The following is a 27,449-nucleotide window of genomic DNA, read 5'->3' as shown; positions in this document are numbered from 1 at the left end:
AAAAAAAAAAAAAGAAAGAAAAGAAGCCAGAAATGCCTAGGCTAAAACTGGAACACTTGCCTTGCCTTTCACAGATGTGAGGCTGTTACCTTTAAACAAAGCCTCCTGCTTCCCTGAGCAGGCTTTCTCTAACAGAGTAGATGTGGCCAGGGCTAGGAGTGGAAAAGTAAGGAGGCCCAGCAGCTGGGGGAGGGAGTGAGCGGCCAGCATGGGCTTTGAGGTATATAACAAATATGTATGAATAGGGACTGAGGGGGCCTGGAGGCCAGCATGGCTTTGATACGCAGCCACAGATATCTGTCAAATGAAGAGCCATACATCCCTTCTGTCAGAGGTAGGGGACATGATGTTTTGGCTGAGCCTGTTTCAAGTTCCTGAGAAATGCTGAGTTTTGCCTAACTGCCAACAACCCACGCTGCGGCCCAGCTTGAGGGAAGTCAGGACTGTCATTGCTGGACACAGGCACTGCCTATTGCAGTTCCGGGAACTGGAGTTTCCTTTGGGACTGGACACTACCACAAACCAATTCCAGGGTGTGAATAATCCATACTATCAAGGGATCACTGCAACCTCACTTCACACCTTCTGGCAATCCAGTCATGTTGAAATCCAACATTAATTAAAACACTCCATCACAGAGACAGTAGCATTTTTTTGTGTAGTCCAGTGCAGTCTGAGACACCATAAAGGTCTGAGTGACTGGCTTTGGCTGTACTGGGCTCCAGGGCTGTCTCACCTCTTGGTAAAGTGGATATTGTTGCCATCAATGACGACTCATTGACTACAAAGACAAGGTGTACCTGTTCCGGTGCAGTTCTATCCATGGTGTACTCCACAGCAGTCAAGGCTCAGAACGGGAAACTTGTCATCAAAGGGAAGGCCATTTCCATCTTCTGGCAGTGACACTCCACCATCAAATGGGATGATGCTGTTGTGCCCAGAGTACATGGGAAAACCCAAACGAGCCCAAGAATTGCAAAGTCTGCGGTAACTTACAAAAGAGTCTTTTATTACTCAGATCACACACTTTGCACTCACTAAGAGCAAGTGCTTCCATGTGTCAAATGAGCCCGTAAAAAACATGGGTTTATGTACAAAATTGGGAATTCTTAGGATGCTCCAGTGTGAGGGGAGTGAAACACTGTAACCATTTGTTAGGGCAGAACTGAAGCTGGTGGGGGATTAATGGTTATCTGTTTTGGGGTTATCAGGAACTAATTTTATGGCAGGCCATAGCTGTCTGTGACTTCTGATTATCTTTTTCTATGATTTAAACGGAGCTCTGATCCTCTCTGGGTTTATTTCTTTGAGGTCTCACAGACAGGCACCTGGAGAGTTTGGCTGCTTATTGGAGTGCCAGCCGGTCCTGGCAACACAGAGACTGGGCTCTACGAGATGTTCTCATTAAGGGGGGGTTTATGGGTAGTGCCGTTCTAACACTAGCCTGAGTCCTCTCAGAGCTGCTGGGGAGAGGCAGAGCCCTCAGCTAGCTGCAGTGTGGAGACCAGCTGCCTGCTTACTGTGTTTGCCTAGGGTGGGAGGGAAAAATGGGAAGTTTTCTGCAGGGACAAACTGTCTATACACAACACTGGAGTTTCTTAGGTAAGGTTTTAACCAGAGAGCTAACATTAGTAATCCGGGGGTCACTACAATGCTAGGTGCAGAGTATGTTACCAGCATGGAGAAGGGTGGAGCTGAAAGTGTCATCGAATCTGCCCCTTCTGCTGATGCCCTCATGTTTGTGAGGGGTGTGAACCTTGAGAAGTATGACTAGCTCAAGACTTTAACGCCTCTTGCATCACCAACTACTTAAACTTCCCAACTCCCACCCCCTCCTAGCACCATCAAGGGACTTATGATCACAGTTCACACCACCACCACCACTCAGAGGACCATAGATGTTTTAGCCTACAGGGCTGCCTAAAACATCATTCTTGCATCGACTGGCACTGCTAAGGGTGTAGACATGGTCATCCCAGAGCTAAACAGGTTACTCCTTGGTATGGTCTTCTGCGTTCCACCCTGAAGTGTGTCCACCGTGGATCTAACAAACCATGATGCTGCCAAGTACGATGATGTCAATGAAGTGAACACATGAAAGGCACCCTGGGCTACCTGAGGACCAGACTGTCTCCACTCTCCCACTGTTGATGCAGGATCTGCATCACTTCAGCACCTTTGTCAAGCTCACTTCCTTCATGGCCTCCAAGGTGTAAGAAGTCCTGAACCAGCTCAGCCATCCCAGCACGAGCAGAGAGGGAGACAGAGGCCTTCTGCTGCTGGAGTCCCTGCCCCAACTCGGCCCCCAACACTAAGCATCTCCTATCGCAGCTGGCCTTTGCTACTTCGTGAGTTCTTTCTCCCACTTTTTACCCTTCAGGGCTTCGCCTCTATCACTAGTTAGGAGAAAAAGGAAAGGGGAGAGAGAGAGAGAGAGAGATCCTTGAATCTAATTTTTCTTCTTGCTTCTTCTTTGAACATGACTACTAATAAACTACAACCACCAACACTGCCTCTTGGGGCCCTAGACTTTATATCCCAGTGAAAAGTTTCCATTATTCCAAATGTCACCCAGTTGCAGAAACTATCTGCAGCTGGCAAATCATGCCTTTTGCCAGAGCATGTACGAGGCAAATCAATGGCTTCAAAGCTACCCATCTACCCACACTTGAGATTAAAATGAAAACGTATTCTTATATTTCTGCATTTTTAAAAAATGAAACCCAAATTCCAGAATTCTCACTACACCTATTTTTTTTTTCGAGACAGGGTCTCTCTGAGTAGCCTTGGCTGTCCTGGAACTCATTCTGTAGACCAGGCTGTCCTGGAACTCAGAAATCTGCCTGCCTCTGCCTCCCAAGTGCTGGGATTAAAGGCGCACACCACCACCGCCCAGCTTCACTACACCTATTTCTATCACAGATCCATAGAAGGCGCCTCATTCCTTTGAATACTACCAGTAAAGTTCACTGTAGCCACACAAAAATACTTAGAACTGTAACTTCATTCAGCAAAAAACACAAATTCAAGGTCCCCAGCTTCTTGAACATGTTGGAAGCCTTAAAAATAAAGGAGCTGTTGGGCAGTGGTGGCGCATGCTTTTAATCCGAGCACTTGGGAGGCAGAGGCAGGTAGATTTCCGAGTTCGAGGCCAGCCAAGTCTACAGAGTGAGTTCCAGAACAGCCAGGGCTACACAGAGAAAGCCTGTCTTGAAAAAACAAAACAAAACAAAAGTTGTATTATACAATTTGAAGCCTTAAAAAAAGAAGACTTCTGCTACAAAATATGTCAGGATTATTCTAAAGCCACTCTCATTTTGAAAACCCAGGTTTTATAGCATAAAAATAGCAACATGTTGACAATCTTTATTTTGCTATGACACACACATAGAAGCAACACAACATTTACATAGGTCACAGTCTCTAAACACGTAACTAGCAACAGCTGCTCTGAGAAAGTCCCCCGCTGAATCTCTGGGGCCGCTTCTCTTGCTGCCCGCGTCGTCAGAAGTCTTGGCGGATGTTTTCCTTGTTTGCCTCCCCGTGCTGCTGCTTGATCTGATAGATCTCATTCTCCAGTTGTACAATAGTCCGCTCAATCTCATAGTTCTTACTCACCAACGACACCCAACTAGGAAAAAGAGAGAAGAGGGAAAAATGAGCTGATGTAAAATTTCTTTTTTTTTTTAAAATTTATTTATTATTATATAGACACACCAGAAGAGGGAGTCAGATCTCATTACGGATGGTTGTGAGCCACCATGTGGCTGGGATTTGAACTCAGGATCTTTGGGAGAGCAATCAGTGCTTTTACCCATTGAGCCATCTCACCAGCCCTGTAAAATTTCTTGCAGAGTTTATCTTAAACATGTAGTTTCACTAAGGGCACTAACATTTTTAACTTTCCATTAAAAAATGTGAAGCACATTATGGGAAAGCAGGGGAAGGGCACACAGGAGCTCTCTGCATTACTTCTTGTAATTGTAAGTGAACCAACAATTGTCTCATGATAGTTCCCTTAGGAAATAAGCAGAAACGAGAGAGAATCAGTGAGGCAGAAGAGATAGGAAGACAGCGTAAGATTTAGAGAACACAAGGCAGAGGTTTAAATAATGGTGGACAAAATTCTAGAGCTGACAAAACAAACCACCACCAGCAGCAGCAGCAGCCCCATAGCCTTAAAGGCACTATTTCCTGTAAATAAATCTCCAGGACAAATGTAAAGGGCACGAGCTTGGAGAGAGCTGTGAAAGGCACCTGGTATGGACAACACTCAAGATGGAGAGGGTGGTGAGAGAATGCTGTGGGCCACAGAGGGACAGGGGAAACAGAAACCACGCAAACACTCATCACTACACTTAGGTATTTAACCTTTTTTTAAGCGACGGTGTCACTCTATAGTCAAGGCTATTCTTAAAGTTAAAATCTTTCTTCCTTATTTCCAACATGTGGGGGCTAAGGCATTTATGGGCAAACACAGCCCATATAGTTAGGGATTTCTATAAATCTGTGTGTGTATGTGTGTGTAGAAGAATATGCATTAACAGGAGCAAACAAACTAAGATACAAATTAGGCAAAGTATGGAATTCTGCTTCCTACAAGGTTGCCAGCCTGGAGTTGGGGCTGCACTGCCAGCACTGAGCAGTGAGTGACCCAGCCCTTGCCTGTGGTCAGTTACTCTGTATGCGTCTCCCTCCTCAGCACACAGCACACACACAAATGGCTCTTCTATGACTCCCATGGCAGCCCATGTACACACAAAACACTTAAAACACAAGGGTAAAGACACTACAGAATCACACACTCACTTTGACTCCATTTCTCTCAACTTGGATCCAGCTGTAAGCTGCATGTTCTTTCTCTGCCAGTTTAAATCTTGAATATGTTTCCTGTAAAAAGTTATTTACAGTCCAATGACACCAGCACAACAAAAATCAACAGAACAATAATAAAGTATCTTTAAACTCTTTAGTGCTCACAAACAACTATAGCTAATTCTAGGAATTAGCTTTATCTTAATTGTTTTCAATTACAAATTTCATAAAATTTATTCATTGTGGAAAGAAACAAAGAAACAAACAAACCACCACAAACATATACATAGCTTACAAACTCCTCTTTCCTGGACTTTTCCTGGTAACAGCTGTGGGGTTTTCAATGAGTACTACACTTCAAATGCTTCTGCCCAACATTCACACTGGAGAGTAACAGCCATTGAGAGATACTAAGAGGGCTGGAGAGAGGGCTCAGTGGTTAAGAGCACTGACTGCTCTTCTGAAGGTCCTGAGTTCAAATCTCAACAACCACATGGTGGCTCACAACCATCCGTAATGAGATCTGATGCCCTCTTCTGGTGTGTCTGAAGATAGCTACAATGTACTTACATAATAAATAAGTAAACCTTGAGAGAGAGAGAGAAAGAGAGACTAAGAGCCTAAATTGATCCAATTACAGTGGTTAGATGGTTAGAGGTGGACTTTAAGGTGGTGGTTGGATTAGATAAGATTATCAGAGCAAAACTCCAAAACCTGAATAGCCATCTAGTGGCTTCATAGTTAGAGACTAGATCTCACACATGCAGCCCTCTTGTCTTGTCATGTGATTCCAAGTATCATGTTGGGATATGTCCCTAAGAGGGTTATCAACAGACCCAGTTCTTCAGCCTTGAATTTCCGCAACTGTAAGTCAAAACAAAGGTCTTTTCTTTCCACCTCTCCAAGCCTGTGGTATTAGCAAGAGCACATGAATTAAGACAGTGGGTGGTGCCCTTCCAAGTTTTTCCATACGTGCGCATGTGTGCAGCATGCTATCCTAATGTCCTGCTTAACTCCCACGGTGTTCTTTCCAGGCTTGCAGATTGTGAGCTGTAGAGAATGTTTTCAGGTCTCAAGCTGATTTTTACATCCGCTTTGGTACAGCAAACTCAGTGCCAGATGCCAAACTCAGATCATAAATACCAAGTAAATTCTAGTAACATTACTTAGTATATTAATAGCTATTCGTTATATGGCCTATCTACTGTCTAAAACCAAAACCACTTTAAAAACAAAAATGCAAAATGAAAACAATGTCTTGCACCTGTAATGTACTCAGTAATGTAATACAGTGTATGTGAAGCTCTGCACTATCCAGCCGTTTGGTCCTGCCAATCCAAATCTGCCAGCCCTTAGACAAGGAGCTGGCTCTTCAAGGGTGGCTCTTCCAAGTTGTAACTATGAAGGTGCATCAGCACCTCTGGTTGGAGGCCCAGTCAATTTCAGGTTTCTCTGTCCACTGCTCAATGACCCCTGCTGACTTAAGTATGTTCAGGGACAAATCCTTCAGACCACAATCATGTTCCCCTAGATGGCTTTTCTAACAGTCTTTCACCACATAGCCAGGCTGTGAGCTCAAACGCCTCCGGACCCAGCTTCTGAAGTACCAGGGCCACAGCTATATTCAATACCCTGGCTCAATCTATTAGTTGTTCAGAGGTTTCCTAGCAGACATTCAAGGATGTGTATCCAAAGCTTCCCTTCAACACATGCCTCAATACACAAAACTTCCCTTCAACACATGCCACAACATACAAAGCTTCCCTTCAACACATGCCGTAACACACAGAGCTCCACTTCAACACATGCCGTAACACACAGAGCTCCACTTCAACACATGCCACAACATACAAAGTTTCCCTTCTATACATGTCACAACATACAAAGTTTCCCTTCTATACATGTCACAACATACAAAGTTTCCCCTTAATATATGCCATAAAATATAGGCTTTGGTTTTTGCTATTCCTCGCTATCTACCTCTTAGAATATTATGAATTTCTATTTTTCTCAAAAATATTTTACACACAACAACATACATGATTAAAATTACTTAGCAAAAGTAGAATTTTTAATTTCTTTTTTTTTTTTTGTTTTTTTGTTTTTTTGAGACAGGGTTTCTCTGTGTAGCCTTGGCTGTCCTGGAACTCACTCTGAAGACCAGGCTGGCCCCGAATTCAGAGATTCACCTGCCTCTGCCTCCCAAGTGCTGGGATTAAAGGCGTGCGCCACCACCGCCAGCTAGGAATTTTTACTTTCATAGGACTATATAGTATTAATAGTTTTTCTTCCCCTATCAGAGGTTCATCTAAATTTTATTCAGGTAGGAAAAAAACAACTTACCTTAACTTCTGAAGCTCTTTCTGTGCATGTTCAATCATATGAACAAGATTTCTAAGGAAAGAAGAAGGCACAGACACCTTGAAATCTGGTATCACCGAGGAAAAGTGAATTGCCTATTTATATACTAAGTCAGGGTTTTCTGCTAAAATCTAAAATCTGAAGATCTGTGTCTAGAATGTCAGATAATTCATAAACATTAGTCTGTTTAATCTAGTACTTTACTGAGTTTGATTTTAAATAATGATGTAACTTATTATTTTTTGGTTTTTTGAGACAGGGTTTCTCTGTGTAGTCCTGGCTATCCTGGACCTAGCTCTGTAGATCAGGTTGCCTCTACTTCCACAGTGCTGGGATTAAATGCATGCACTAGCACTGCCTGGCCTGATGTTACTTCTCAAACTCTCAGGATCTCTGTTGTGGAGACAGTGTCTGTCCCACTATGCTCTCCAAGATGGCCTTGAACTCCTGGGCTCAGGCAATCCTTTTGCCTCTCAGCCTGTGTTAAAGTAGCTGCAAAATTAAAGATGGCGCCACCAGACTAGTTATGACTGCTTTGGCTATGAAGACAGAAGTCATCCACCATACCATCTTTCTCTTATGACAGCAGACCACCATTCAGGTCTCCTTGAGACAGTGTGGATGGCGCTGGCACGGACACCAGGTCTCCTCACAGTGAATTTGGGGCAGCTCACATTCACGTTTCTCCTCTAATGATTTGTTTCGTCATACAGCTATACCTTCCTAGTTCCCAGTCTCTGCTCTCCACCTTCTGAGGCTTCTCAATCCCGTCTTGTTGGACAGTGTCATTCTAGTGCTCGATTCTGGGCTCTGATGAGGGATGTTTCTGTTTGAACTTTCTTCTTGAAACTTTACTTTGATAGCATTTGCTTCCTGTGGAGAAGTAGCTACTGGGTTTGGAGGAGGCAAAATATGCTCTGAATGTTCTAAGTGCTGTATGGTTAAAAGGCAGACAAGTGGCTGGAGAGATGGCTCAGCAGTTAAGAGCACTGACTGCTCTTCCAGAGATTCTGAGTTCAATTCCCAGCAACCACATGGTGGCTCACAACCATCTGTAACAGGACCTGATGCCCTCCTCTGGTGTGTCAGAAGACAGCTGCAGTGGACTCATATACATAAAAGGCAGACAAGCGATGTACACACAGTTGGTGAGCTAAGACAAGCAGACTAGAAAGCTATGCTCTTTTCAATGTAAGGCTTATTCCTTTGTTCTCCATACTGCCTGTCTCTGTTGTCTGTGGGAATTAAGGTTCCATTATATAGTGTAGGCACAGCTGATATAGCTGTAACCGTGTCTAGTTTCCTTGCTGTTTTAAGAATCCAATCTCACTTTTGTGTGTGGGTGTTAGGTATCAAACCTAAACTGTGTATACTTGAAGCACTGTACCACTGTGCTGTCTTCACCATTCTTTTTCAATAAACGACTTTCTTCTTTTGTGACAGGGTCTACCACATAGACCATGCTGGCTAGGAATTCTCAAAGATCCACCCACCTGGCTCTGCCTCCCAAGTGATGAGCTTTTTATAGGCATATAGGCATGTAGCACCATACCTGGCTAATGATTATTATTCTTTTTTGATGCAGTTTCATCTGCCCATGAGGCAATCGAAGGATCTGGGTTCCTCCCTTCTCTAGCTTGTCAGTAGAAAGGGTCTCTCACTGAACCTGGAGCTAAACTGGCGGCACCAGTAAGCCTAACTCAGCAGAATCCTTTCTGGCAGAATCTCTTTACAATTTTGATCCTCATTATTTGCAAATTCCACACTGCTGAGCTTGCCTAAACCACCGTTTACTAACTTGTAGCAGTTCATAAGCACATGCACAGCAGTGAACAATTTGGGCTGTTGGCCCATAGCTAGGGCTACACCAGGCACACCCCACTTTTTAATTTTAGCTCTCCACCGAGTGTAGCTCTACACCCAGTGTAGAATTTAAGTGTTCATGGCCTGAAGAGGCTTTGTGTGCCTAGGCTAGCCTCAAATGCAAAGCAATACTCCTGTGTGTCCAGCTCAGTTTTTTTTGTTTGTTTGTTTTTTTGTTTTTTTGAGACAGGGTTTCTCTGTGTAGCCTTGGCTGTCCTGGAACTCACTCTGAAGACCAGGCTGGCCCCGAATTCAGAGATTCACCTGCCTCTGCCTCCCAAGTGCTGGGATTAAAGGCGTGCGCCACCACTGCCCGGCAGCTCACTGTTTTTAAGACTTAAAGTTGTAAGAGGTGTGTGTGAGAGGTGTATGTGTGTGTATAGATACTTCCTCTAGGAGAAACGGTATAGTATTCCCTGATTCTGTGTTCAAGGGAAACTTTATTGCTTTATTTTTTGAGGCAAGATTCACTCTATAGCCCAAGCTGGCCAGAAACTCATGGCAATCCCCATACCTCAGGCTCCTGGGCACTGCTGGACTATAGGTGAGCGACCACTCTGGTCAGGACTTTAAGTAACATGACATGTGGATACGAGAATCCATTATTTAAGCATCTATGCATTAAGGACTGCATTCTATCAAGTAGTACTCTGCAGATCACCCTCAGAGCTCATTTTACCACTGCACAGCGAACGTGGTAGTTAATTATGTGGATGTAGAATAGCTCAGCATTGGGCTGGCGAGATGGCTCAGCGGGTAAGAGCACTGACTGCTCTTCTGAAGGTCCTGAGTTCAGATCCCAGCAACCACATGGTGGCTCACAACCACCCGTAAAGAGATCAGATGCCCTCTTCTGGTGTGTCTGAAGACAGCTACAGTGTATTACTCCAGAATAAGTGAGGCCAGAGCAAGCAGAGGTCCTGAGTTCAATGCCCAGCGTCACATGATGGCTCATGGCCATCTGCATAGCTACAGTGTACTCATACACATAAAATAAATAAATAAATCTTAAAAAAAAAAAAAAGAATAGCTCAGCATTAGTGAACTCTAACGTAGGACTTAAGGTAGCAGCCTTTCGTTAGTGTAGTTCTGAAACAATCCCAAGCCAAATCTAGCATCAGTGTTATTATTTTTGGATACAGGGTTTTGCTATATGAGCCTAGAATGACTAAACTCAAAATATAAGCCAAGCAGGCTCTACCCCATACCTCAGCTTCACAAACCGAGTACTGGAATTATAAGCATGTGCACACCACACTTTAAAAGACCTTTGGGTAGGACAGGACAAAAGAGAGGAAGCGCAATGCCTCTTACTCGTTGTATACTTTCCAGGCATTACACCCATGCTGCGACATCAGCTCCAGATTCTCAATCCGGACCGCCTGATGCTCCAACTGAGCCATAGAATTGTTTACACACTCTTGCCACGCAGTAATGTCATTTTTTTGACCCGACGAAGGGGCTGGAAGTTCATATCTGAAAGTACATAACAATAAACCAATGTGTCTTGCAAAGCTTTCATCACTTCTTCCAACAGAATTCCTATGGACATATGCCGACTACATAAAGACAAAGACACAAATTATCAATCCCTAACCACACATGCACAGAGAGCAAGGCTATAATGCAGACCAGGTCGTACAAAGAAACCTCTTAGTTTGGAAACTGATTTACAGATAAAACACAGCTGTATACTGGAACAAAAAACTATTTCCATAAGTGTGAATTAGTTAATTGAGCTATGACAGTCACTAAGACTCTGATGTCTCTTGTCCCTGTTTGTCTATCATTACCCTTTTGTTGTTGTTGTTGTTGTTGTTGTTGTTTTTGGAGACAGGGTTTCTCTGCAGAGCCCTGGCTGTCCTGGAACTCACTCTGTAGACCAGGCTAGCCTCGAACTCAGAAATCTGCCTGCCTCAGCCTCCCAAGTGCTGGGATTAAAGGCATGCGCCACCATTGCCCAGCCCTTTAAAAAAATTATTTTTTTATTTTTTTTAAATATTCATTTATTATAATATCTAAGTACACTGCAGATGTCTTCAGACACACCAGAAGAGGGCATCTGATCTCATTACGGGTAGTTGTGAGCCACCAAGTAGTTGCTGGGATTTGAACTCAGGACCTTTGGAAGAGTAGTCAGTGCTCTTAACCACTGAACCATCTCTCCAGCCCTATCATGACCCTTCTTAGGTAAAGTCTGCTTATCAGCTTTTAATAAAATACCATATTACTTTGCTAGCATTTTTTTTAAAGGTCATCATAATCATGATTACAGTGACAGCACTCTCTTTTTATTTCCACTTCCAACACACAGCAGCAAACTCTTCCAACCTCTGGCAATGTTGCAGTTACCGCAGCTTAACCTCATCTTACCGTTTCATGCTGAGTAATTCAATCGGTTGTCGGGCAGCCAGTCTTTCAAATTCATTTCTCATTATGTCTGTCTGATGCACAAACAACACAAAGAATTAGTAACAGGATCATGCTGAAAATAATGAATGCAGTTTACTGAGATTTTATACTTTGTACTACACATTACAGTGAATCTTTTCCCTTCTCAATTACTACTCAAAAAAAAAAAAAAAAAAAAAAAAAAAAAAAAAAAAAAAAAAAAAAGGATGCTAATATCTGAACCCAGGGCCACAATGCTACACTCTCCCACTTTCCCCAGTTGAGGTTAATCCTATTAGAATCTGAAGAAATACCCATACTCTTTAATTCTATATTCTGCCTAGGCAGGAAAGGAGGTGGCCATATAGAAGCCCATCTGTCAATTAGCAGTTTTCAATGTCCTGCAATCAGTTGTGGAGCTCTGAAAACAACTTTAACCCCAGCCTCACGTCATGTTGCAATTCACAACATACAATAACAGTCTTGAACCATTTCAGGAAATCTCCTGTGCTGCATGACAGCCTGCCTCAGTGTAAACTGTGTGGGCACAGTGTAAATTTTGAAGTCACATGATGTAACAGGAACCAGCACTTGGATCTGGGACTTGACTTTTCAATTAATTTTTGGGTGAGTACATTTTTACTCTTGCTCCCACATCAGTTATGAAACCCCCACTGAAGAGTCGCAGCTCAGTTTAAAAACCTGGGAACTAGATCTGAAGGCATCATACAGTCCTGCACACGGAGCAGTCTCCTCTCAGCCTTAACTGTTCCTAACAACATCTTCGTATGATGGGGGGAAAGACTCTGAACAGGCGTGGACTGAAATGTTTAACAGAATTCATTAGTCTAGAAGCGACACCTTACATCTACTTGATTAGAGCCTAAATGGTGTTTTGGTTGTACTTGTAGGATAACTATTTAAAAACAGTATGAAGTTAGACATACTTGGTAAGGCACTTGCTAACTATCTGAGTCTTGGTACAAAAATCTCCCTCCAGTAGTGGCAAACATTACAGGTACTTAAGATTATAAATATTAAAATCTCGTAATACCTTTTTTTTTTTTGAGTAGACCTTAGAGAATAAGGGCTAAAGGCTCCTTTTGTGAAATGTACTATGACTCAATTTAACACACATACACACACACACACACACACACACACACAGGGGGGCGGGAGGCACACTTTTTTTTTTTTTTTTTGGTTTTTTGAGACAGGGTTTCTCTCTGTCGCCCTGGCTGTCCTGGAACTCACTCTGTAGACCAGGCTGGCCTTGAACTCAGAAATCCGCCTGCCTCTGCCTCCCCAAGTGCTGGGATTAAAGGCGTGCGCCACCACTGCCCGGCTTGAGAAGGCACACTCTTAAACAAATCTGCAGAAACCCATAAAATATTTCGCGGGTTCTTGTAATAAGGACCCTGTGAAAAGCTCATCTGCCGATTTTGAACCGACTGATCTACACGGCACTCAGTATGGGCAGCAAGTACCATTTAACCTGGAAGATGCAGTTTATTTTACACGGCTAAACCCCTCACTCTGATATCAAAGTCCGCAAGCCTCCCGGCTGGAGTGCTGGGCTCAGGACACCACACGTACTTCAAAAGCAGAATAATCCGGGGCTGTCAGGTAGCTCAGGTAGTTCTTGGTAGGTCGGTATCTACGCGTTTCCTCCTCCACCAGGGCCGCAGCCTAAGAACGAGAACAGGCCTGGGTCGCGGCGGGAAAGGGCAGCGTGCCTCCGGCGGTCCCGCCACACATGCCCCGCACTCACCGCTTCCCGCACGCCGGGCGCCTCGTAGCCTTGGTCAAAGTATGGTAGTGCATCCACCACCACCTCCCCGGCTACCAAGCCGGTGCCTGCCATCGTGCGGCACTCTGCTCCAAGAGTGCCTTCTGAGTCTGCGCAGCCTCAGTTCTATTCCACTGCGCCTGCGTCTGGAATGACGTCACACACGCTGCTGGCTGGGGTTGGTGGTGGTGGCTTCTATTCAGGCGCATGCGCAGCTGGTAATTATAGCCACTAGGTTCTAGGACTAGGCGTTACGCGCTGACGTGCCAGGGTGCCTTTCTTTGTTTGGGTACCGCGTGCAATCTTTTTTTTTTTAAGGAGTGGGTAGGGCAGACTTCGGAAGAGGCAGTTGCTGGACTTGACTGGAGGAGAGAAATATATTTCCCACATTTCTTCCATTGTTTAAACTCGCATAGTGCTGGGCTTCTAGCGCTCCCTTGCTTTATCCTTATTTCTCAGCCAGCCCCTTAACAATATTCTTCTATAGAAACTAGAAATGTGTGCCTATTTTCCAATTAAAATTTTAGATCTAACAACCTGAGGGTTGCGACTCAATGGCAAAACCAGGTCAGTCCCTAGTACTGCAAACACCTCATCCCTTCCAGGACTGTAATTATATTAACAAAATGCCTCATTTTAGAAGCTCTGCCTTGGAGCGAGGGCAACTCTGGGGCAAGCTAGAAACCTAGGAAAAGGGAAACTCCCAGGAAGATATGAGGGTGACTCTAAGACTTGAAGCAACAGGGGATATGGTACCCGAAATGGCCACCTCCTGGAACCAGGCAAGACTTCCAATGGAGAGATGGGGACACCAACCCACCCACAAAACCAAAATTTGTCCTGCTTGCAAGTTAAAGTTGGATTAGAAACTGAGGGAATGGTCAATGACTGGCCCAGCTTGAGATTCATCCCATGAGAGAGAACCCACCCCTGACACTATTAATGATGTTCTGTTATACTTCCAGACAGGAGAGGCTTCACCCAATAGCTGTTGGAGACAGATGTGAAGATCCACAGCCAAATAGTAGGCAGAGCTCTGGGAAGCTCTGGGAAGGAACCAGAGGAGTCAAGGACACCACAAGAAAACATACAGAATCAACTAACCTAGTCTCACAGGGGTCCACAGAGATTGATCCACCAAAGAGGATACAATGGACAAACCTAGGCCCCTTACACATATGTAACAGATGTGCAGCTTGATCTTCATATGGGACCCCTAATAGCTGGAGCGGGGTTGTCTCTGACTCTATTGCCTGCCTTTGGACTCCTTTCCCCTAACTGGGCTGCCTTGTTTAGCTTCAATAGGAGAAGATATGCCTAGTCCTACTGCAATTTAATATGCCAAGTCTGACTGATGTCCACGAGAGGCCTCTGAGGAGAAAGGGAGGGGGAGATGGGGATAAGAAGTGAGAGGGAAGGAATAGGAGGACAGGAGGAAGGGGGGGGACTATGATCAGAACGTAAATAAACTAATGAAAAATTCTGCCATTTTTGTCTTTAGGACCTATATAAAACTCAATCATTTTGGCTTTAGGATTTGTGGTAATAGAATTATTTCTCTGGGCTGGAGAGATGGCTCAGCAGTTAAGAGCACTCACTGCTCTTCCAGAGGTCCTGAGTTCAATTCCCAGCAACCACATGGTAGCTCACAACCATCTGTAATGGGATATGATGCTCTCTTCTTGTGTGTCTGAAGACAGCGACAGTGTACACACACACATAAAATTTAAAAAAAAAAGATTATTCCATTTTGGCTCTCAACCTCTCAGGCTGTAGTTAGTATACCTTCTCTGTCATATATCTTTCAGACTAAGAGGTAAATGTAAAAAAAGATTGTTAGACTATATATGCTATATATGCGCATTCAACCGAGGCTTATCTGTTAAGGGCTTTGGAAAAGTTGATCATGGTTAAAAGCCTGGTTAGTCTAAGCTGGATTTGGGTATTTATGACTTTACATTCTGTAAATGTGCTGCCTATAGGTTTATGAAAAGTGCAGTATCTTCACGGGTTGTGATTTGATGAGAACTGCCTCTCATACGTAGGCTCAGGGATTTGAGCACTCAGTCCCCAGCTGGTGGCGCTGTTGCAGAGCTCTAGGCTGGAGAGGTCCCTGGAGATGGACTTTTGTTCTCTGCTTTCAAGTTGCCCTTTGAAGATGTGAACGCTCCTGCTCCTGCCTTCACATCTGTGCCATGCTTCTCCACCAGAACTGACTTAACCCTGGAATATAAGCCAAGGTAAACGTTCTTCTTTAAGTTGCTTGGTCAATGTTCTATCACTGCAACAGAAAAGCAACTACTACACATCTTAAGTGCATTCATTTTAAATTCTCCAAGAGATCTGTGGGAATTTTTTAAAATGCCTTTATTCATTAAAAGATCTGTAAACATTTGATAGAAATATTGAACAATACTTTTTACAAACATATTTAGAATTCACAACATTTACAAAAACAAATTACAACAAACTCAAAGAAAGGAAGCAGCTTTAGATTGTAGGAAGGTAAGACTCTCCCAAAAGCAAAGTCTCCCTGCAGGGACAGTCATGTTTGACCACAGTAAGCCCTCCTACCCCATCTTATAAACAATCAGTTATGAATTGTTCCATCGGGATTGGAGTGTAAGAAGAGAGCAAATGAGAGAGATGTCTGGGAAGAGCTCCACTGGGGTAGGCTGCATTAACATTTTAAAAGACAGGCTCAATTTTCTTCCCTGGACCCACATCTAGGAACTACATATTGCACAGCACCAGTCTTAAGTGGATTTATTCATTCACACTTGTACGAGTGACAATGACAATACTGTACAACTCAGTCAGCTGTATCCTAATACAACATACAACATTTTCCAAGTCTGAATGAATATTTTCTATGGCACGTAAAGCCATGAGTAAAGGTTATAGAAAACAACTGACATTTACCACGACATCTATCACTTATCAATGAAAACCGCACCCTCACCGACAAACTCCCTTTCCCAGTCCCTACTCCTACTTTAGATTTTCAGCATCTCGTTGATGAAGAGGTATAGGCTTAGGAAACACTAAAAACTCACACTGATGTAAAAATAACCAGTGTGGCAGAGCACACAGAAGGCCCTGGGTTCTATCCCCAGCAGCAGAAGAAAAAACAAAGGAACAAACCTTGCCTAGACACCCATCGCTTAAAGTCTCACCAGAGCCAAGAGGAAGCTCTGGTGTGCTCCACAGAGAACTTTAAACATCACTATAAAGAGTTCATTTACATCTGTAGGACTAGCCAGCTTTGTATGTGGTCTTAAGTCAAGTGTTTGGCTTAGTTCTATCCTGTATATAACTGGCCAAATTACTTAGTGTCTCTGAACTCCAGCTTCTTGTAAAATATCATGAAGCTGATCTAAAGCTTGAATAAGATGACATGTAGATTATCACAGTGCAGCAAACTGTAGACACCAAAACTCAATAAACAGATAGCTATGTCCTTAAAAGGACATTTTCATATTGGCTACATTCCATAAAGCATAACGCTGACATGTGAGAAGAAAGCTATCCCAGCAGGACATGGATTCTGAGGAGGCCCTGCATCCCTGCATGGTGTCTGCTTTTTAAAGTTCTAACATGAGTGAAATTCTCCAAGATAGGACATGGGACAAGGTGGGGGTTATCAATGGTGACAGTACTGGGATTTGAAAGCGCAAATGGTCCATGGATGTAAAGCAACCTGATTCTTCCGTGATGAGAATCGTGTGATCATGGTGTCCTCCATATCTGTCTCTCTAGTACCTGAAACTTTGTGCATTGTTTTTAGAAAATGCAACACCAAGTATTTCTGAGTCTTTTTCTTGTAAAGGACGTCTGCTTTCATAGACTAAGCACAAAGCAGAGCCTCTTGTACCCATCAATAACCAAAGATAAAACACCTCAGTAAAAACAACTTGCCCAGGCATGGTGGCGCACGCCTTTAATCCCAGCACCTGGGAGGCAGAGGCAGGCAGACATCTGTGAGATCTTTGAGTTTTGTGACATCAGAATTTGAGGCCAGCCTGATTTACAGAGTGAGTTCCATCACAGTCAGGGCTATAGAGAGAGACTGTCTTAAAAACAAACAAACAAACAAACAAACAAAAAACAAACAGTCCCCAAATCAGAAGGAGAAGAGAGAGCACTGGTTCTAGACTGCTCCCAGTTGGTCTGCAGCAACAGGAGAGTTCTCCAGCAGTCTTTTTCCTTTTACAATTACAAGGATGTTACAGGACTCTTCAGAGCGTCCAGATCCTCGGGAAAATACTGTCTTTGGCACTTTCAGTTACGTTTAGAATGAAGACAAAGATTTCACTTCTTGTGAAGAAATCTCATTTTGCTTCCTGGAAAGAGAAAAAGTCTTTGAGCTTACTTCATTTTTATCTGTTGTACATCTGTTGAGCCAAGGGACTAACAGCCTAGCCATTCGGAACCACTCAGGAGGTTAGCTGCCTTATCAAGTGCAGTCTAAGTGTCATTTTTGTATAAGTGTCTCCCAAAGTCCTATGTGTAAGAGCTTGGTTCCCAGCTTGTGGCACCATTGGAAAGTAATGGACCCTTTAAAAGGTGGGGCCTAGAGGGAGACCTGGTCACGAGTGTGCCTTGCAGACTTGGTCCCTTCCTGGCTCTGCTTCCTAGCAGCCACGACACAAGCAGGCTCTTTTACCCGTGTCTTGCCACAGGCCCAAACGCATCAGGGCCAATCGGCCATGGGCTGAAACTCCCCAAACTAGGAGCCCAAATAAGCCTCCAAAACAGTGGGCCTCGCCCTCCTGATGCTGAGACCGGGTAACGCTGTGGTGACCCTCTAATCATAAAGTCATTTTTTGCTACTTCATAACTGTAATTTTGCTACTGTCATGGGTTGTAATGTAAATATTTTTGGAAACAGAGGTTTGCCAAGGGGTCGTGACCCACAGGCTGAGAACCTGCTCTAGGGCTTCATTACTTTAGGCTTTCTGTTCCACTAATGGAAAGCTATTAGTTGATGGGTTTAACCACTCAAAAAAACTCATGAATGTCTAATTGTAGAGGCGGAAGAGAACTCAAGACATAATCTAATACAAGTGGTTTTCAATTGGACTGGAGTTACAAATTACCTGGCTCACTCCCTGGAGATTTCTGAACAGTCAAGGGAGACCTTTCTAAAGTCCGGAATGATTATCATCTGATCTAATCTAACCCAAGGTGCAGATGAAATCACAGCCTGCGGCATAATTTGCCACAGCCTCTCAGCTCATTAAGGACAGGGTCTAATCAGGGGCATATATTCCAAAGCTCAGAGTTTAAGGCCATTGTCTTGTGACAGGCATACCTCTGTCCTCACATCAGTCCGGAATTTAAAAATCTTAAGGACCTATGTTTATAAAATGCAGAATACCACTGAGGCATCCTCTTCTGCTTCCCAGCCCCCAGGGATTTTAAGTCTGAAGTCCATGGACACCCTAAAATTATATGCAAAATTTATCTGTATATTTAAATACATTATTTTCTGGTAAATAGGACTATTTTATTAAAAGTATCCCCCAAGAGTGTAACCTAGAGAAGTTCCATGGCTATGACTTGGGAACTTACACCACAAGGTTAACTACCCAATAGGCCAAGGCCACTCACCAAGACTCCGCAAAATTCTATTCACCCCGCTGGGTTCTGACTCAGGAATTGTTTCCAGATATTGAAGAGCTCGGACTTCAAACAACCCTATGAAGAAGACATCAGTGAGACTGTTCAACACACTAGCCTGGAAACCAATGAAGTTAAACCTTTCCTTTTTGTGATGGTTTGTATATGCTTGGCCCTGGGAGTGGCACTTGTTAGAGTAGGTGTGTCACTGTGGGTGTGGGCTTAAGACCCTCATCCTAGCTGTCTGAAAGCCAGTCTTCCACTAGCAGCCTTCAGATGAAGATGCAGAACTCTCAGCTCGGCTTGCACCATGCCTGCCTAGGCACTGCTATACTCCTACCTTGATGATAATGGACTGAACCTCTGAACCTGTAAGCCAGCCCCAATTAAATGTTGTCCTTGTAAGAGCTGCCCTGGTCATGGTGTCTGTTCATGGCAGTAAAACCCTAAGACAGTTTTCATTCTCCTTTTGGCAGCATTGTGGGCAAACTCAGGTCTTTGTACACACTAGATAGGTTCTCTACTACTGAGCTATAAAATACCCCAAGCCTAAGATGGGTCTTTTCTTTAATGATCTTATTTTTACTTATTTATTTTCTTTTTTTTAAGATTTATTTTATTTATTTTATATGTATGAATACAATGTAGCTGTACGGATGGCCATGAGCCATCATGTGTATGGCTGCTAGGAATTGAACTCAGGACCTCTGCTGGCCCTGCTTGCTCTGGCCCCGCTTGCTCTGGCGAAATATACTGTAGCTGTCTTCATACGCACCAGAAGAGGACATCAGATCTCATTGTGGGTGGTTGTGAGCCACCATGTGGTTGCTGGGATCCGAACTCAGGACTTCGAAAGAGCAGTCAGTGCTCTTACCTGCTGAGCCATCTCACCAGCCCACTTATTTATTTTCTTAACTTTGTGTGTGTTCATGCTTTTATGTATGTGTGTGGGGTGGGTATGTGCATGCCACAATACACATGTAGATGTCAGAGGTTAACTTGTGGCTGTGTGTTCTCTCCTTCCATCACACTGAGCCCAGGAATAGAGCTCAGATTGTCAGGGGTGCTAACAAGCACCTTTAATGGATGATCCATCTCTATATCTGTAATCCTGTTCTTACTAATTAATATATCATTCTTTTATTTATTTATTTTTTTATTTTTATTTTTTTTAAAAGATTTATTTATTATATGTAAGTACATTGTAGCTGTCTTCAGACACCCCAGAAGAGGGCATCAGATCTCATTATGGATGGTTGTGAGCCACCATGTGGTTGCTGGGATTTGAACTCAGGGACCTTCTGAAGAGCAGTCAGTGCTCTTTACCGCTGAGCCATTTCTCCAGCTCCTAGTATATCATTCTTAAACAGTATTACAGATAATAATCCCACAGTAACTTAGATGTACCTTAATAGTCTACACATCTATTATTCAATCCTTCTAAGCATTCACCACGTGTGGCGGTCTGAAAAAAAAAGCATGCACACACTCACTCGGAGTGGCACTATTTGGAAATGTGGCCTTGTTGGAACAGGTGTGGCTTTGTTGGAGGAATTGTGTCTCAGTCTCTTCCTGCTGCCTACTGATCCAGATATAGATGTCTCAGTTCCTTTTCCAGCATGTCTGCCTGCACGCCACCATGTTTCCCATGTTTCCCACCATGGTGATCATGAACTAAGTCTAAACTGTAAGCCAGCCCCAATTCAATGCTTTCCTCTGTAAGAGCTGCTATGGTCCTATGGTCATGGTGTCTCTTCACAGCAACAGAACCCTACCTGAGACACCAGATAAGGAGGCAGTGGTTCCTGGTAAAACCCACCTTTAACTCCGCTTTGCCGAAGCTCCCGGTCCTGGACAAATCCTGCAAACATCTGTGTCTCCATGAAGAGATCTAGAAAGTGGCGGACACTTCGGGAAGTGTGGGACTTCCGGAATGGCTCCCTTTGGAACACACGCTCCCCACGCTCTGTGACAGTCATGTTCAGAGAATAATGCCCCACGAGCTCCACAAAAAACCTGACAAATACTTCTGACACCAGAGAACTGAGTGTCACCTCTGTTTCAAAATGAAAGAAGTAAGGGGGAAAATCTTAGTTTTGTGTGCGTAGGAACCCTGACCCTAGTTGTGGAAGCCATGTCTAAAGAGTCATGAAAAACTGAGAATGGATAGGAATGTGCATTCCTAGCTTGCTACACAGCCCATGGCATGCAAAAAAGCAAATGGCTTCTGTCTTGACCTTCATTTTCCTCCCTCAACACTCTTACTGCATACTGCAGCCTGGCTTCCACTCCATGACCTCATAACTCTTTCAAAAGTTACTTGTGAGACTGCAACTGCAGCCGGCTTCTCCACTTGGGCCTCCTCAGTCCTGCTACATCTGTGTACTGCTGTGCTCTCTTGGTCTCTGGTTCCTGTCTCGACCGTGAGACTCTCTGGTTTTCTCTTTCTCTTCATCCTCCCGTCCTTTAACCACTTCTAGTCAGCATTCTACTCTGTGCCTTAAAAAGTCAACTGTCAGGTCTGGTGCTCACCCCTGTCACTGGAAGGTGGACACAGGAGAATCAGGAGCTCAAGTTCATCTTCAGCTCTACAGTGCACTCTGAGGCCGGTTTGGGCTGCCTGTGATCCTGTGTCATCAGGAGCAGCAGCACAAACAAGGTCAACCGGCACAGACAGAGCAATCCAAGCCGTAATCTCCAGGCTGGCATGTTGCCCTTTCTGTTCTCCGGCTGTCTATGACTATCATCATTTGGCTGTCCCATTATAAATTGCATCATTTATAAAGTGCATAAATTTCATTTGTCTAAAAGTCACCATATCAGAAAACATACAAAACTTGGTAGGCTATGAGCCAATTAAAATAAGATGTCAAAACGCAAATGTACTATATTTTTCTATAAATCACTTGCCTTCTTGATTTTCCTCACCTCATATTGCACTATGATTTATTGCAGTAAAAAATTTTTTTGAGTACTAAGTGCACTGGCACTACACCAAGTGCTCTTTAAAAGATAATTATCAGAAATACTTCCCTTGCTGTCTAGCTACTTGTTTGCCCAAACATTTTTACACCAATATGCACCTCTTTCTCTCAGCTCTTTCTATGTCATCAGGCTGGTCTGGTCTCAAACTTCGGATCCTTTATTATCTCCCAAGTGCTGAGACTACAGGAGTGAATGTCTATGCCTGGCAAAATAATACTTCAGTTGCCCAGCCTAGAACTTGCTATGTAGATCCACCTGTCTCTGTCTCCGAATGCTGGGATTAAAGGCTTGTTACCATACCCTGCCTCAGAACAAGGCTTTCTCGTTCCTCTAATTTTGTCCCTATCAGCAGACAGCCTTACTTCCCCATCTGCCATGTCCACAAGGAAACCGCTTTTTCTTGTTTTCCTTTTTTGAGACAAGTTCTTATTATATAGCCTTTGTTGGCCTGTGTAAACCAGGCTGGCCTGGAACTCAGAGAGACCCAGACCCTGCCTCCCAGGTGCATGTCACTATGCCAATGACATACTTTATAAAAGCCATGAGGAGGGGAGGGGAAGAAATGAGCAAGTACTGGTGAAGGATGACTTTTTTTTTTAAAGACTGGACTAAGAGGCAGGCAGATTTCTGAGTTCCAGGCCAGCCTGGTCTATAGAGTGAGTTCCAGGACAGCCAGGGCTACACGGAGAAATCCTATCTCAAAAAACAAACAAACAAAAAAAAAAACACACAAGCAAACAAAAACAAAAACAAAACAAAACAAAAAAAAGACAGGACTAATTCAAAGAGAAAATGACATATGAGACAGACCTATAGGAAGAAAGCATTCTATAAATGTAATTTTCAAAGGTCCTGTAACCTTTGAAAGGCGGCTAACTAACTGGGGACCGGAAGAAAGGGTGTGAATTTTCAAGAAGCACTACTTTGGCACATCCTTTAACTGAGTGCTGGGTCTGTTCACTCTTTAACCTTTGGTCCTCAGCCCATACGTCTCACACCTTGTGAAAACAGCCGCTCCTGGGCCAAGACTTCATCTCGATCTTCTAAAATCTGCACCAAGGCAGCTTGAAGTTTAGGTGGCATAATTTCATCCTCGTCAGATACCTGAGAGAGAAGCAACTGTGCATGAGCCTAGTGAGAGTGTCAAACATGCACAAGCTACACCCCCCATCATAGATGGCTTTGTGGAGATTCTGCCTGAAGAGTCATTTGAAATTCCATCACCTACATAGAGCCAAAATGCATGATGTTTACAGTGTATTTTTTTTTTTTTTTTGGTGTTTTCGAGACAGGGTTTCTCTGTAGACCAGGCTGGCCTCGAACTCAGAAATCCACCTGCCTCTGCCTCCCAAGTGCTGGGATTAAAGGCGTACCACCGCCCAGCATTTACAGTGTATTTTAACTTTACTTTTTTAAAACTCAAGCATCATCTTGTAAAATTCTCTGTTGCTGTTCTACAAAATCTCTCATCTACAAGTTTCACTCCTTGCCTCCAAGGCTAGTCCCCAACAAATGATCCTCAAGAGAGAGATCCAGTTTCTATGCTCAAACAGAGCTGCTCTGAACTCACTGCTCGCTGGCTTCTTTCCCCTCGAGCATCCGTCAGACAGGAGCGCCTCTTTCCATGCCAGCATTCCTTGTTCAGATTGCTATTACACCATCTCTAAAGCATCGTGGAATCAAGCCCTGCTCTTACCTGCCGGATTCTGCCTGCTCATCTTCAGATTCTAACTGCCTGGGAATCTACAAACAGCCAAGTTAGTAAGTGATTCTCTCTCTCTCTCTCTCTCTCTCTCTCTCTTTCTCTCTCTCTCTCTCTCTTTTTGTGGTGCTGAGTTGGACAGGGAAGCTTTTGTATCTAGATGGGTACTCTACCACTGAGCTGCTTCTCAGTCCAGTAAATTTTACTAACTTAGAGGCTTAAAAGTCAACCCCTCTGGAGTTGAAGGGATGGTTACTTCTTTTGAGAATGGCATTTATTCTGTTTCCTCCTTCCTCCTTTGGGATGGACACCTAGGCACTCAAGCCAAAATTTTCAGGACAATCTTGTATGGTTAGCTGCAGTGTCAACTCAGAGATGGGTATGAACTGGAAGTTCTTTCTGAGTCATACTCTCTAGGTACTTTCACGTATTTTCTGTCTAATTGTAATTGCCTACAGAGGCACCTATGTCCCCAAACATTATGTAACCATCTCCTTTGTCACTCACCTCCTGTAGGAACCTGTCTGCACAGAGATCAACTATCAGCACCTATGAAATAAAGGAGGGAGGCAGGTTAAACCAGAGACAGACACATATAGATCAGGCACTGCCAGACCAGGATGGGCTTTTTGATTCTTTCAAGCCATGGGAATAGTTTCAAACAAAATTAACTTAACATTGCAGCCAATTTAAAAGTTAATCCATCAAAACAACTAATGAATTTAAAAAAGGAAAAGATGTGCACAATGACATATTACAGGGATTTACCGGGTCAGTGTGGTGAATTGGGAAGAACTACCTTTGCAGCTAGAGATACTGAGGAGGTGGGTAGCTCCAGAGATAGGGAATCCCCAAGTCATCTCTACACCACACCATTTTCAACGAACCAAATACAAGGTGGAGTCAGAGACAAACTCACAAGCAAACTAACAGGGAGATAATAGAGGGGGTTATCTTCTTCTTCAGTAAGTTAACGTGAAAATCTAACTGCTCGTGAAAGCATCAGTCCTAAATGAAAAGACTGGCATCTTAACCACATCAAAATGAACAACTCCCCTGCATTTAAAAGTCATTCTGGGCTGGGTATAGTGGTGCAAGACAAGACAGCAGCAGACATTGTGACAGCATGGCTTCCAAGCTCCAGCCCAGCCTGGAGATATAGTGAGACCCCAGAGATACACTGACCATCACCCCAAAATCCAACAAAACACATACATCACAGAAAATAAATTCAGAACATTGTTTTGGAAAGTGAAAGGCCAAACCTCAGAGCTGGCAATGTAGCCCAGTCGACAGAGTGCTTGTCTCGTGTGTACAGAGCCTGGAGTTTGATCCTTTGCACTTAATAAAGCAGGTGTGCGGCCTAATGCCTATAACCTTAGCACTAGGAGGACTGAATCAGATAATCAGAAGTTCTAGCTCATGCAGAGCTATAAAGGGAGTGTGAGGCCAGCCTGAGCTTCCCAAGACCCTCTCCAAAATAAAACAAAATAAAATAAATGGAGAGGCTGATTTCTAAACTATAAAAACACTGGGTTGAGCTCAACTAGATAGCCCAGGTTTCACTCCCATCAAACAAAATAAACAATAACAACGAGGACATCTTACAAATCATGGAGGATAAATAAGCCAGGGGAAAGACAGAAAATAATTTATAATAGATGATATTCAATGATCAATAAGCATGCCTCAGAAGCGATCTAGGAATGCCAATCAAACTACAGCGAGCACACAGCTCACCAGTCACCAGCCAGTCTAAACTATACAAGCTGACAATGGTGCTGGAGACTTGTGAAGCTTGGGGAGGGAGAGAGGAGGCCACGGGGTGGGTGGATTGTGAGAGAACATGGCCATGAGGGCCGGCCAGTTGAAGTAGGAGCGGCTCAGGCAGAACATTGGCCATCTCCGGTTATCTCTGGGTTACCAACAAGAAGTAGACAAAATAGCACAGAGGGCAGGTATCTACCCAGCTCTAGTGCTGGAAGGCTTACTATAAATGTAAAAGTTTGGTGTCTTTTATTTGGGAAGTGAATGACCTAAGGTGGGGTAGAATCCCTCGATTAACTATTCACCACAATACTGTGAATATGTGGGATGAGTACTGTGGGAGTCAAGGCAGTGGTGACCTTTTCTGGGGCCTGGGAAAGGGACCACGAGATTAGGAGACTTTTGCTGTAATGTCCCATTACCATCCAATGCTGAGTCAGATAAGTACTCACTATGTAACGACACTTCACTGAGACGTACTCTGTTTAAGGCACTTATCTACACATGTGCTAGATTTGAAACAATTTTTTTTTTTTTAGTAAACTCCGAGAAATTTTGTGTTGGTTTTAAAAAAGAAAATAAGGGTCAGCAAGATCAATCAGGATGACTTGTGTTCCACCCCCTGCCCACATAAAAGTGAAAGAGAAAACTGACTCACCAAATTCTCCTCTGAACTCCGGATATGTGCCATGGTACTCCAGTACTCCATTCACAACACACACACACACACACACACACACACACACACACACACACACACACACCACACACGCACGCACGCACGCACGCACGCACGAAAGCACACGCACAAATGTTAAGTGTTACTTTCTGAGACAGGGTTGCTCTGTCTAGTTCTGGCTGTCCTGGAACTTGCTCTGTAGACTAGGCTGTCCTTGCATTCAAGAGATCCACTCAGAGATCCACTGGCCTCTGCCTTCTGAATGCTGGGACTAAAGGCATGTGCCACCAATACCCAGCTTAGAAAAAAGGCAGCAGAAGCCAGAGGCCTTGAAACAGAGCAATGACTCATGGCAGTGAACATCTGCAAGTGAAGATGTGGGCACGCTGTTACATGCTACAGCTCCCATGACAAGACCTTTTTTTTATTCTATCCTATTTTATTTTATTTTATTTTTATTTTGTCAGGGAGAGGTTGAAAGGGCAGAGAACAGATACAAAGGGACAGGAATATTACTGGGATTGGGGTGTATGGTGTGAAATTCACAAAGAAGCAATTAAAACTTTTTTATAAATAGATGAGTCCATTGCTCACTATTGTAAAGAGAGTGTTAGATGCAAATGTACCATGGAATTTTTTTCATTTAAAGAAAGATATAAAATATGCTGGAAAATTATCAATTATCATATTCTTTTTTTTTTGTTTTTGTTTTTTCACGACAAGGTTTCTCTATAAAGCCCTGGCTGTCCTGGAACTCACTTTGTAGACCAGGCTGGCCTCCAACTCAGAAATCTGCCTGCCTCTGCCTCCCAAGTGCTGGGATTAAAGGCGTGCACCACCACTGCCCAGCCAATTATTATATTCTTAAAATGTTCTGATTTATTTATTTTATTTCATAAGTATGAGTGTTATGCTAACATGTCTAACTGTATATCATGTGCATCCTAGAATTGGAGTTATAGATGGTTGTGAATTGCCATGTGGGTGCTGGGAATTGAATCTTGGTCCTTTGCAATAACAAGAGGTCTTAACTGTTAAGCCGTTTCTGAAGCCCAAATAATAAAATTAGTAGATTAATCACAATTCTACCCCTCTTAAAAGATATTTGATTCCCGTTGCCGATACGCTAGTATTCCCCATAAGCACAATTTATTCCATCTTACCTCTTCAATGGGAAGGTCCTGGAGTTGGGGTAAGGAACAAGACAAGATCCCAATAAAGAATGGAGTAGGTGAGCACACTATGTCAATCATGGATACTGGCAACACTGGGATGTAGGTGTGCTGCCAGGTGAACGGATATAGTGTAGCTACCACAGCATGGCCACATTTTGAAAGGGTGCTAGACAGGAGAAAGCACATGATGTCACAGGTAAAGTAGCACAGGGAATGTACTTCAGATATTATGTCAAAGAATCACACAGTGAGTGCACAGATCAACAACCCTGTGAATATGTAGTAATTTTTAACAGTCAT

At 43.6% G+C, this 27,449-nt stretch overlaps 2 protein-coding genes across 5 annotated transcripts in view; both read right to left on the bottom strand.

Moving 5' to 3' along the window:
• Window positions 1-3,330: 3,330 nt before the first annotated feature.
• On the bottom strand, window positions 3,331-13,377 carry Bcas2 (BCAS2 pre-mRNA processing factor). Of its 2 annotated transcripts, XM_031375025.1 has the most exons (7): window positions 13,202-13,369; window positions 13,027-13,119; window positions 11,413-11,483; window positions 10,354-10,515; window positions 7,159-7,209; window positions 4,810-4,890; window positions 3,331-3,631 (listed from the first exon to the last, which is right to left on the bottom strand). In XM_031375025.1, the coding sequence occupies exons 1-7, from the start codon at window positions 13,292-13,294 to the stop codon at window positions 3,505-3,507; spliced, it is 678 nt and encodes a 225-aa protein (XP_031230885.1). In that variant the 5' UTR covers window positions 13,295-13,369; the 3' UTR covers window positions 3,331-3,504. The 2 variants fall into 2 exon arrangements, with proteins under 2 accessions (XP_031230885.1, XP_031230886.1); XM_031375026.1 differs by lacking the exon at window positions 4,810-4,890 and having other exon boundaries at window positions 13,202-13,377.
• A 2,188-nt stretch (window positions 13,378-15,565) lies between these two features.
• The window catches only part of Dennd2c (DENN domain containing 2C), a 63,959-nt gene continuing 52,075 nt past the window's right edge, over window positions 15,566-27,449 (bottom strand). For all 3 annotated transcript variants that reach the window (XM_031375022.1, XM_031375024.1, XM_031375023.1), the window contains exons 14-19: window positions 27,138-27,315; window positions 24,036-24,077; window positions 22,825-22,930; window positions 20,661-20,897; window positions 18,833-18,919; window positions 15,566-17,562 (exon numbers count right to left, since the gene is read on the bottom strand). In XM_031375022.1, the coding sequence (XP_031230882.1) occupies window positions 17,531-17,562; window positions 18,833-18,919; window positions 20,661-20,897; window positions 22,825-22,930; window positions 24,036-24,077; window positions 27,138-27,315 (682 nt within the window). In that variant the 3' untranslated portion in view covers window positions 15,566-17,530. The remainder of the gene's footprint in view (window positions 17,563-18,832; window positions 18,920-20,660; window positions 20,898-22,824; window positions 22,931-24,035; window positions 24,078-27,137; window positions 27,316-27,449) is intronic.

Source organism: Mastomys coucha, unplaced genomic scaffold, assembly GCF_008632895.1.
Source record: "Mastomys coucha isolate ucsf_1 unplaced genomic scaffold, UCSF_Mcou_1 pScaffold16, whole genome shotgun sequence".
Lineage (NCBI taxonomy): Eukaryota > Metazoa > Chordata > Mammalia > Rodentia > Muridae > Mastomys > Mastomys coucha.
This window is presented reverse-complemented; position numbering and strand designations above follow the sequence as displayed.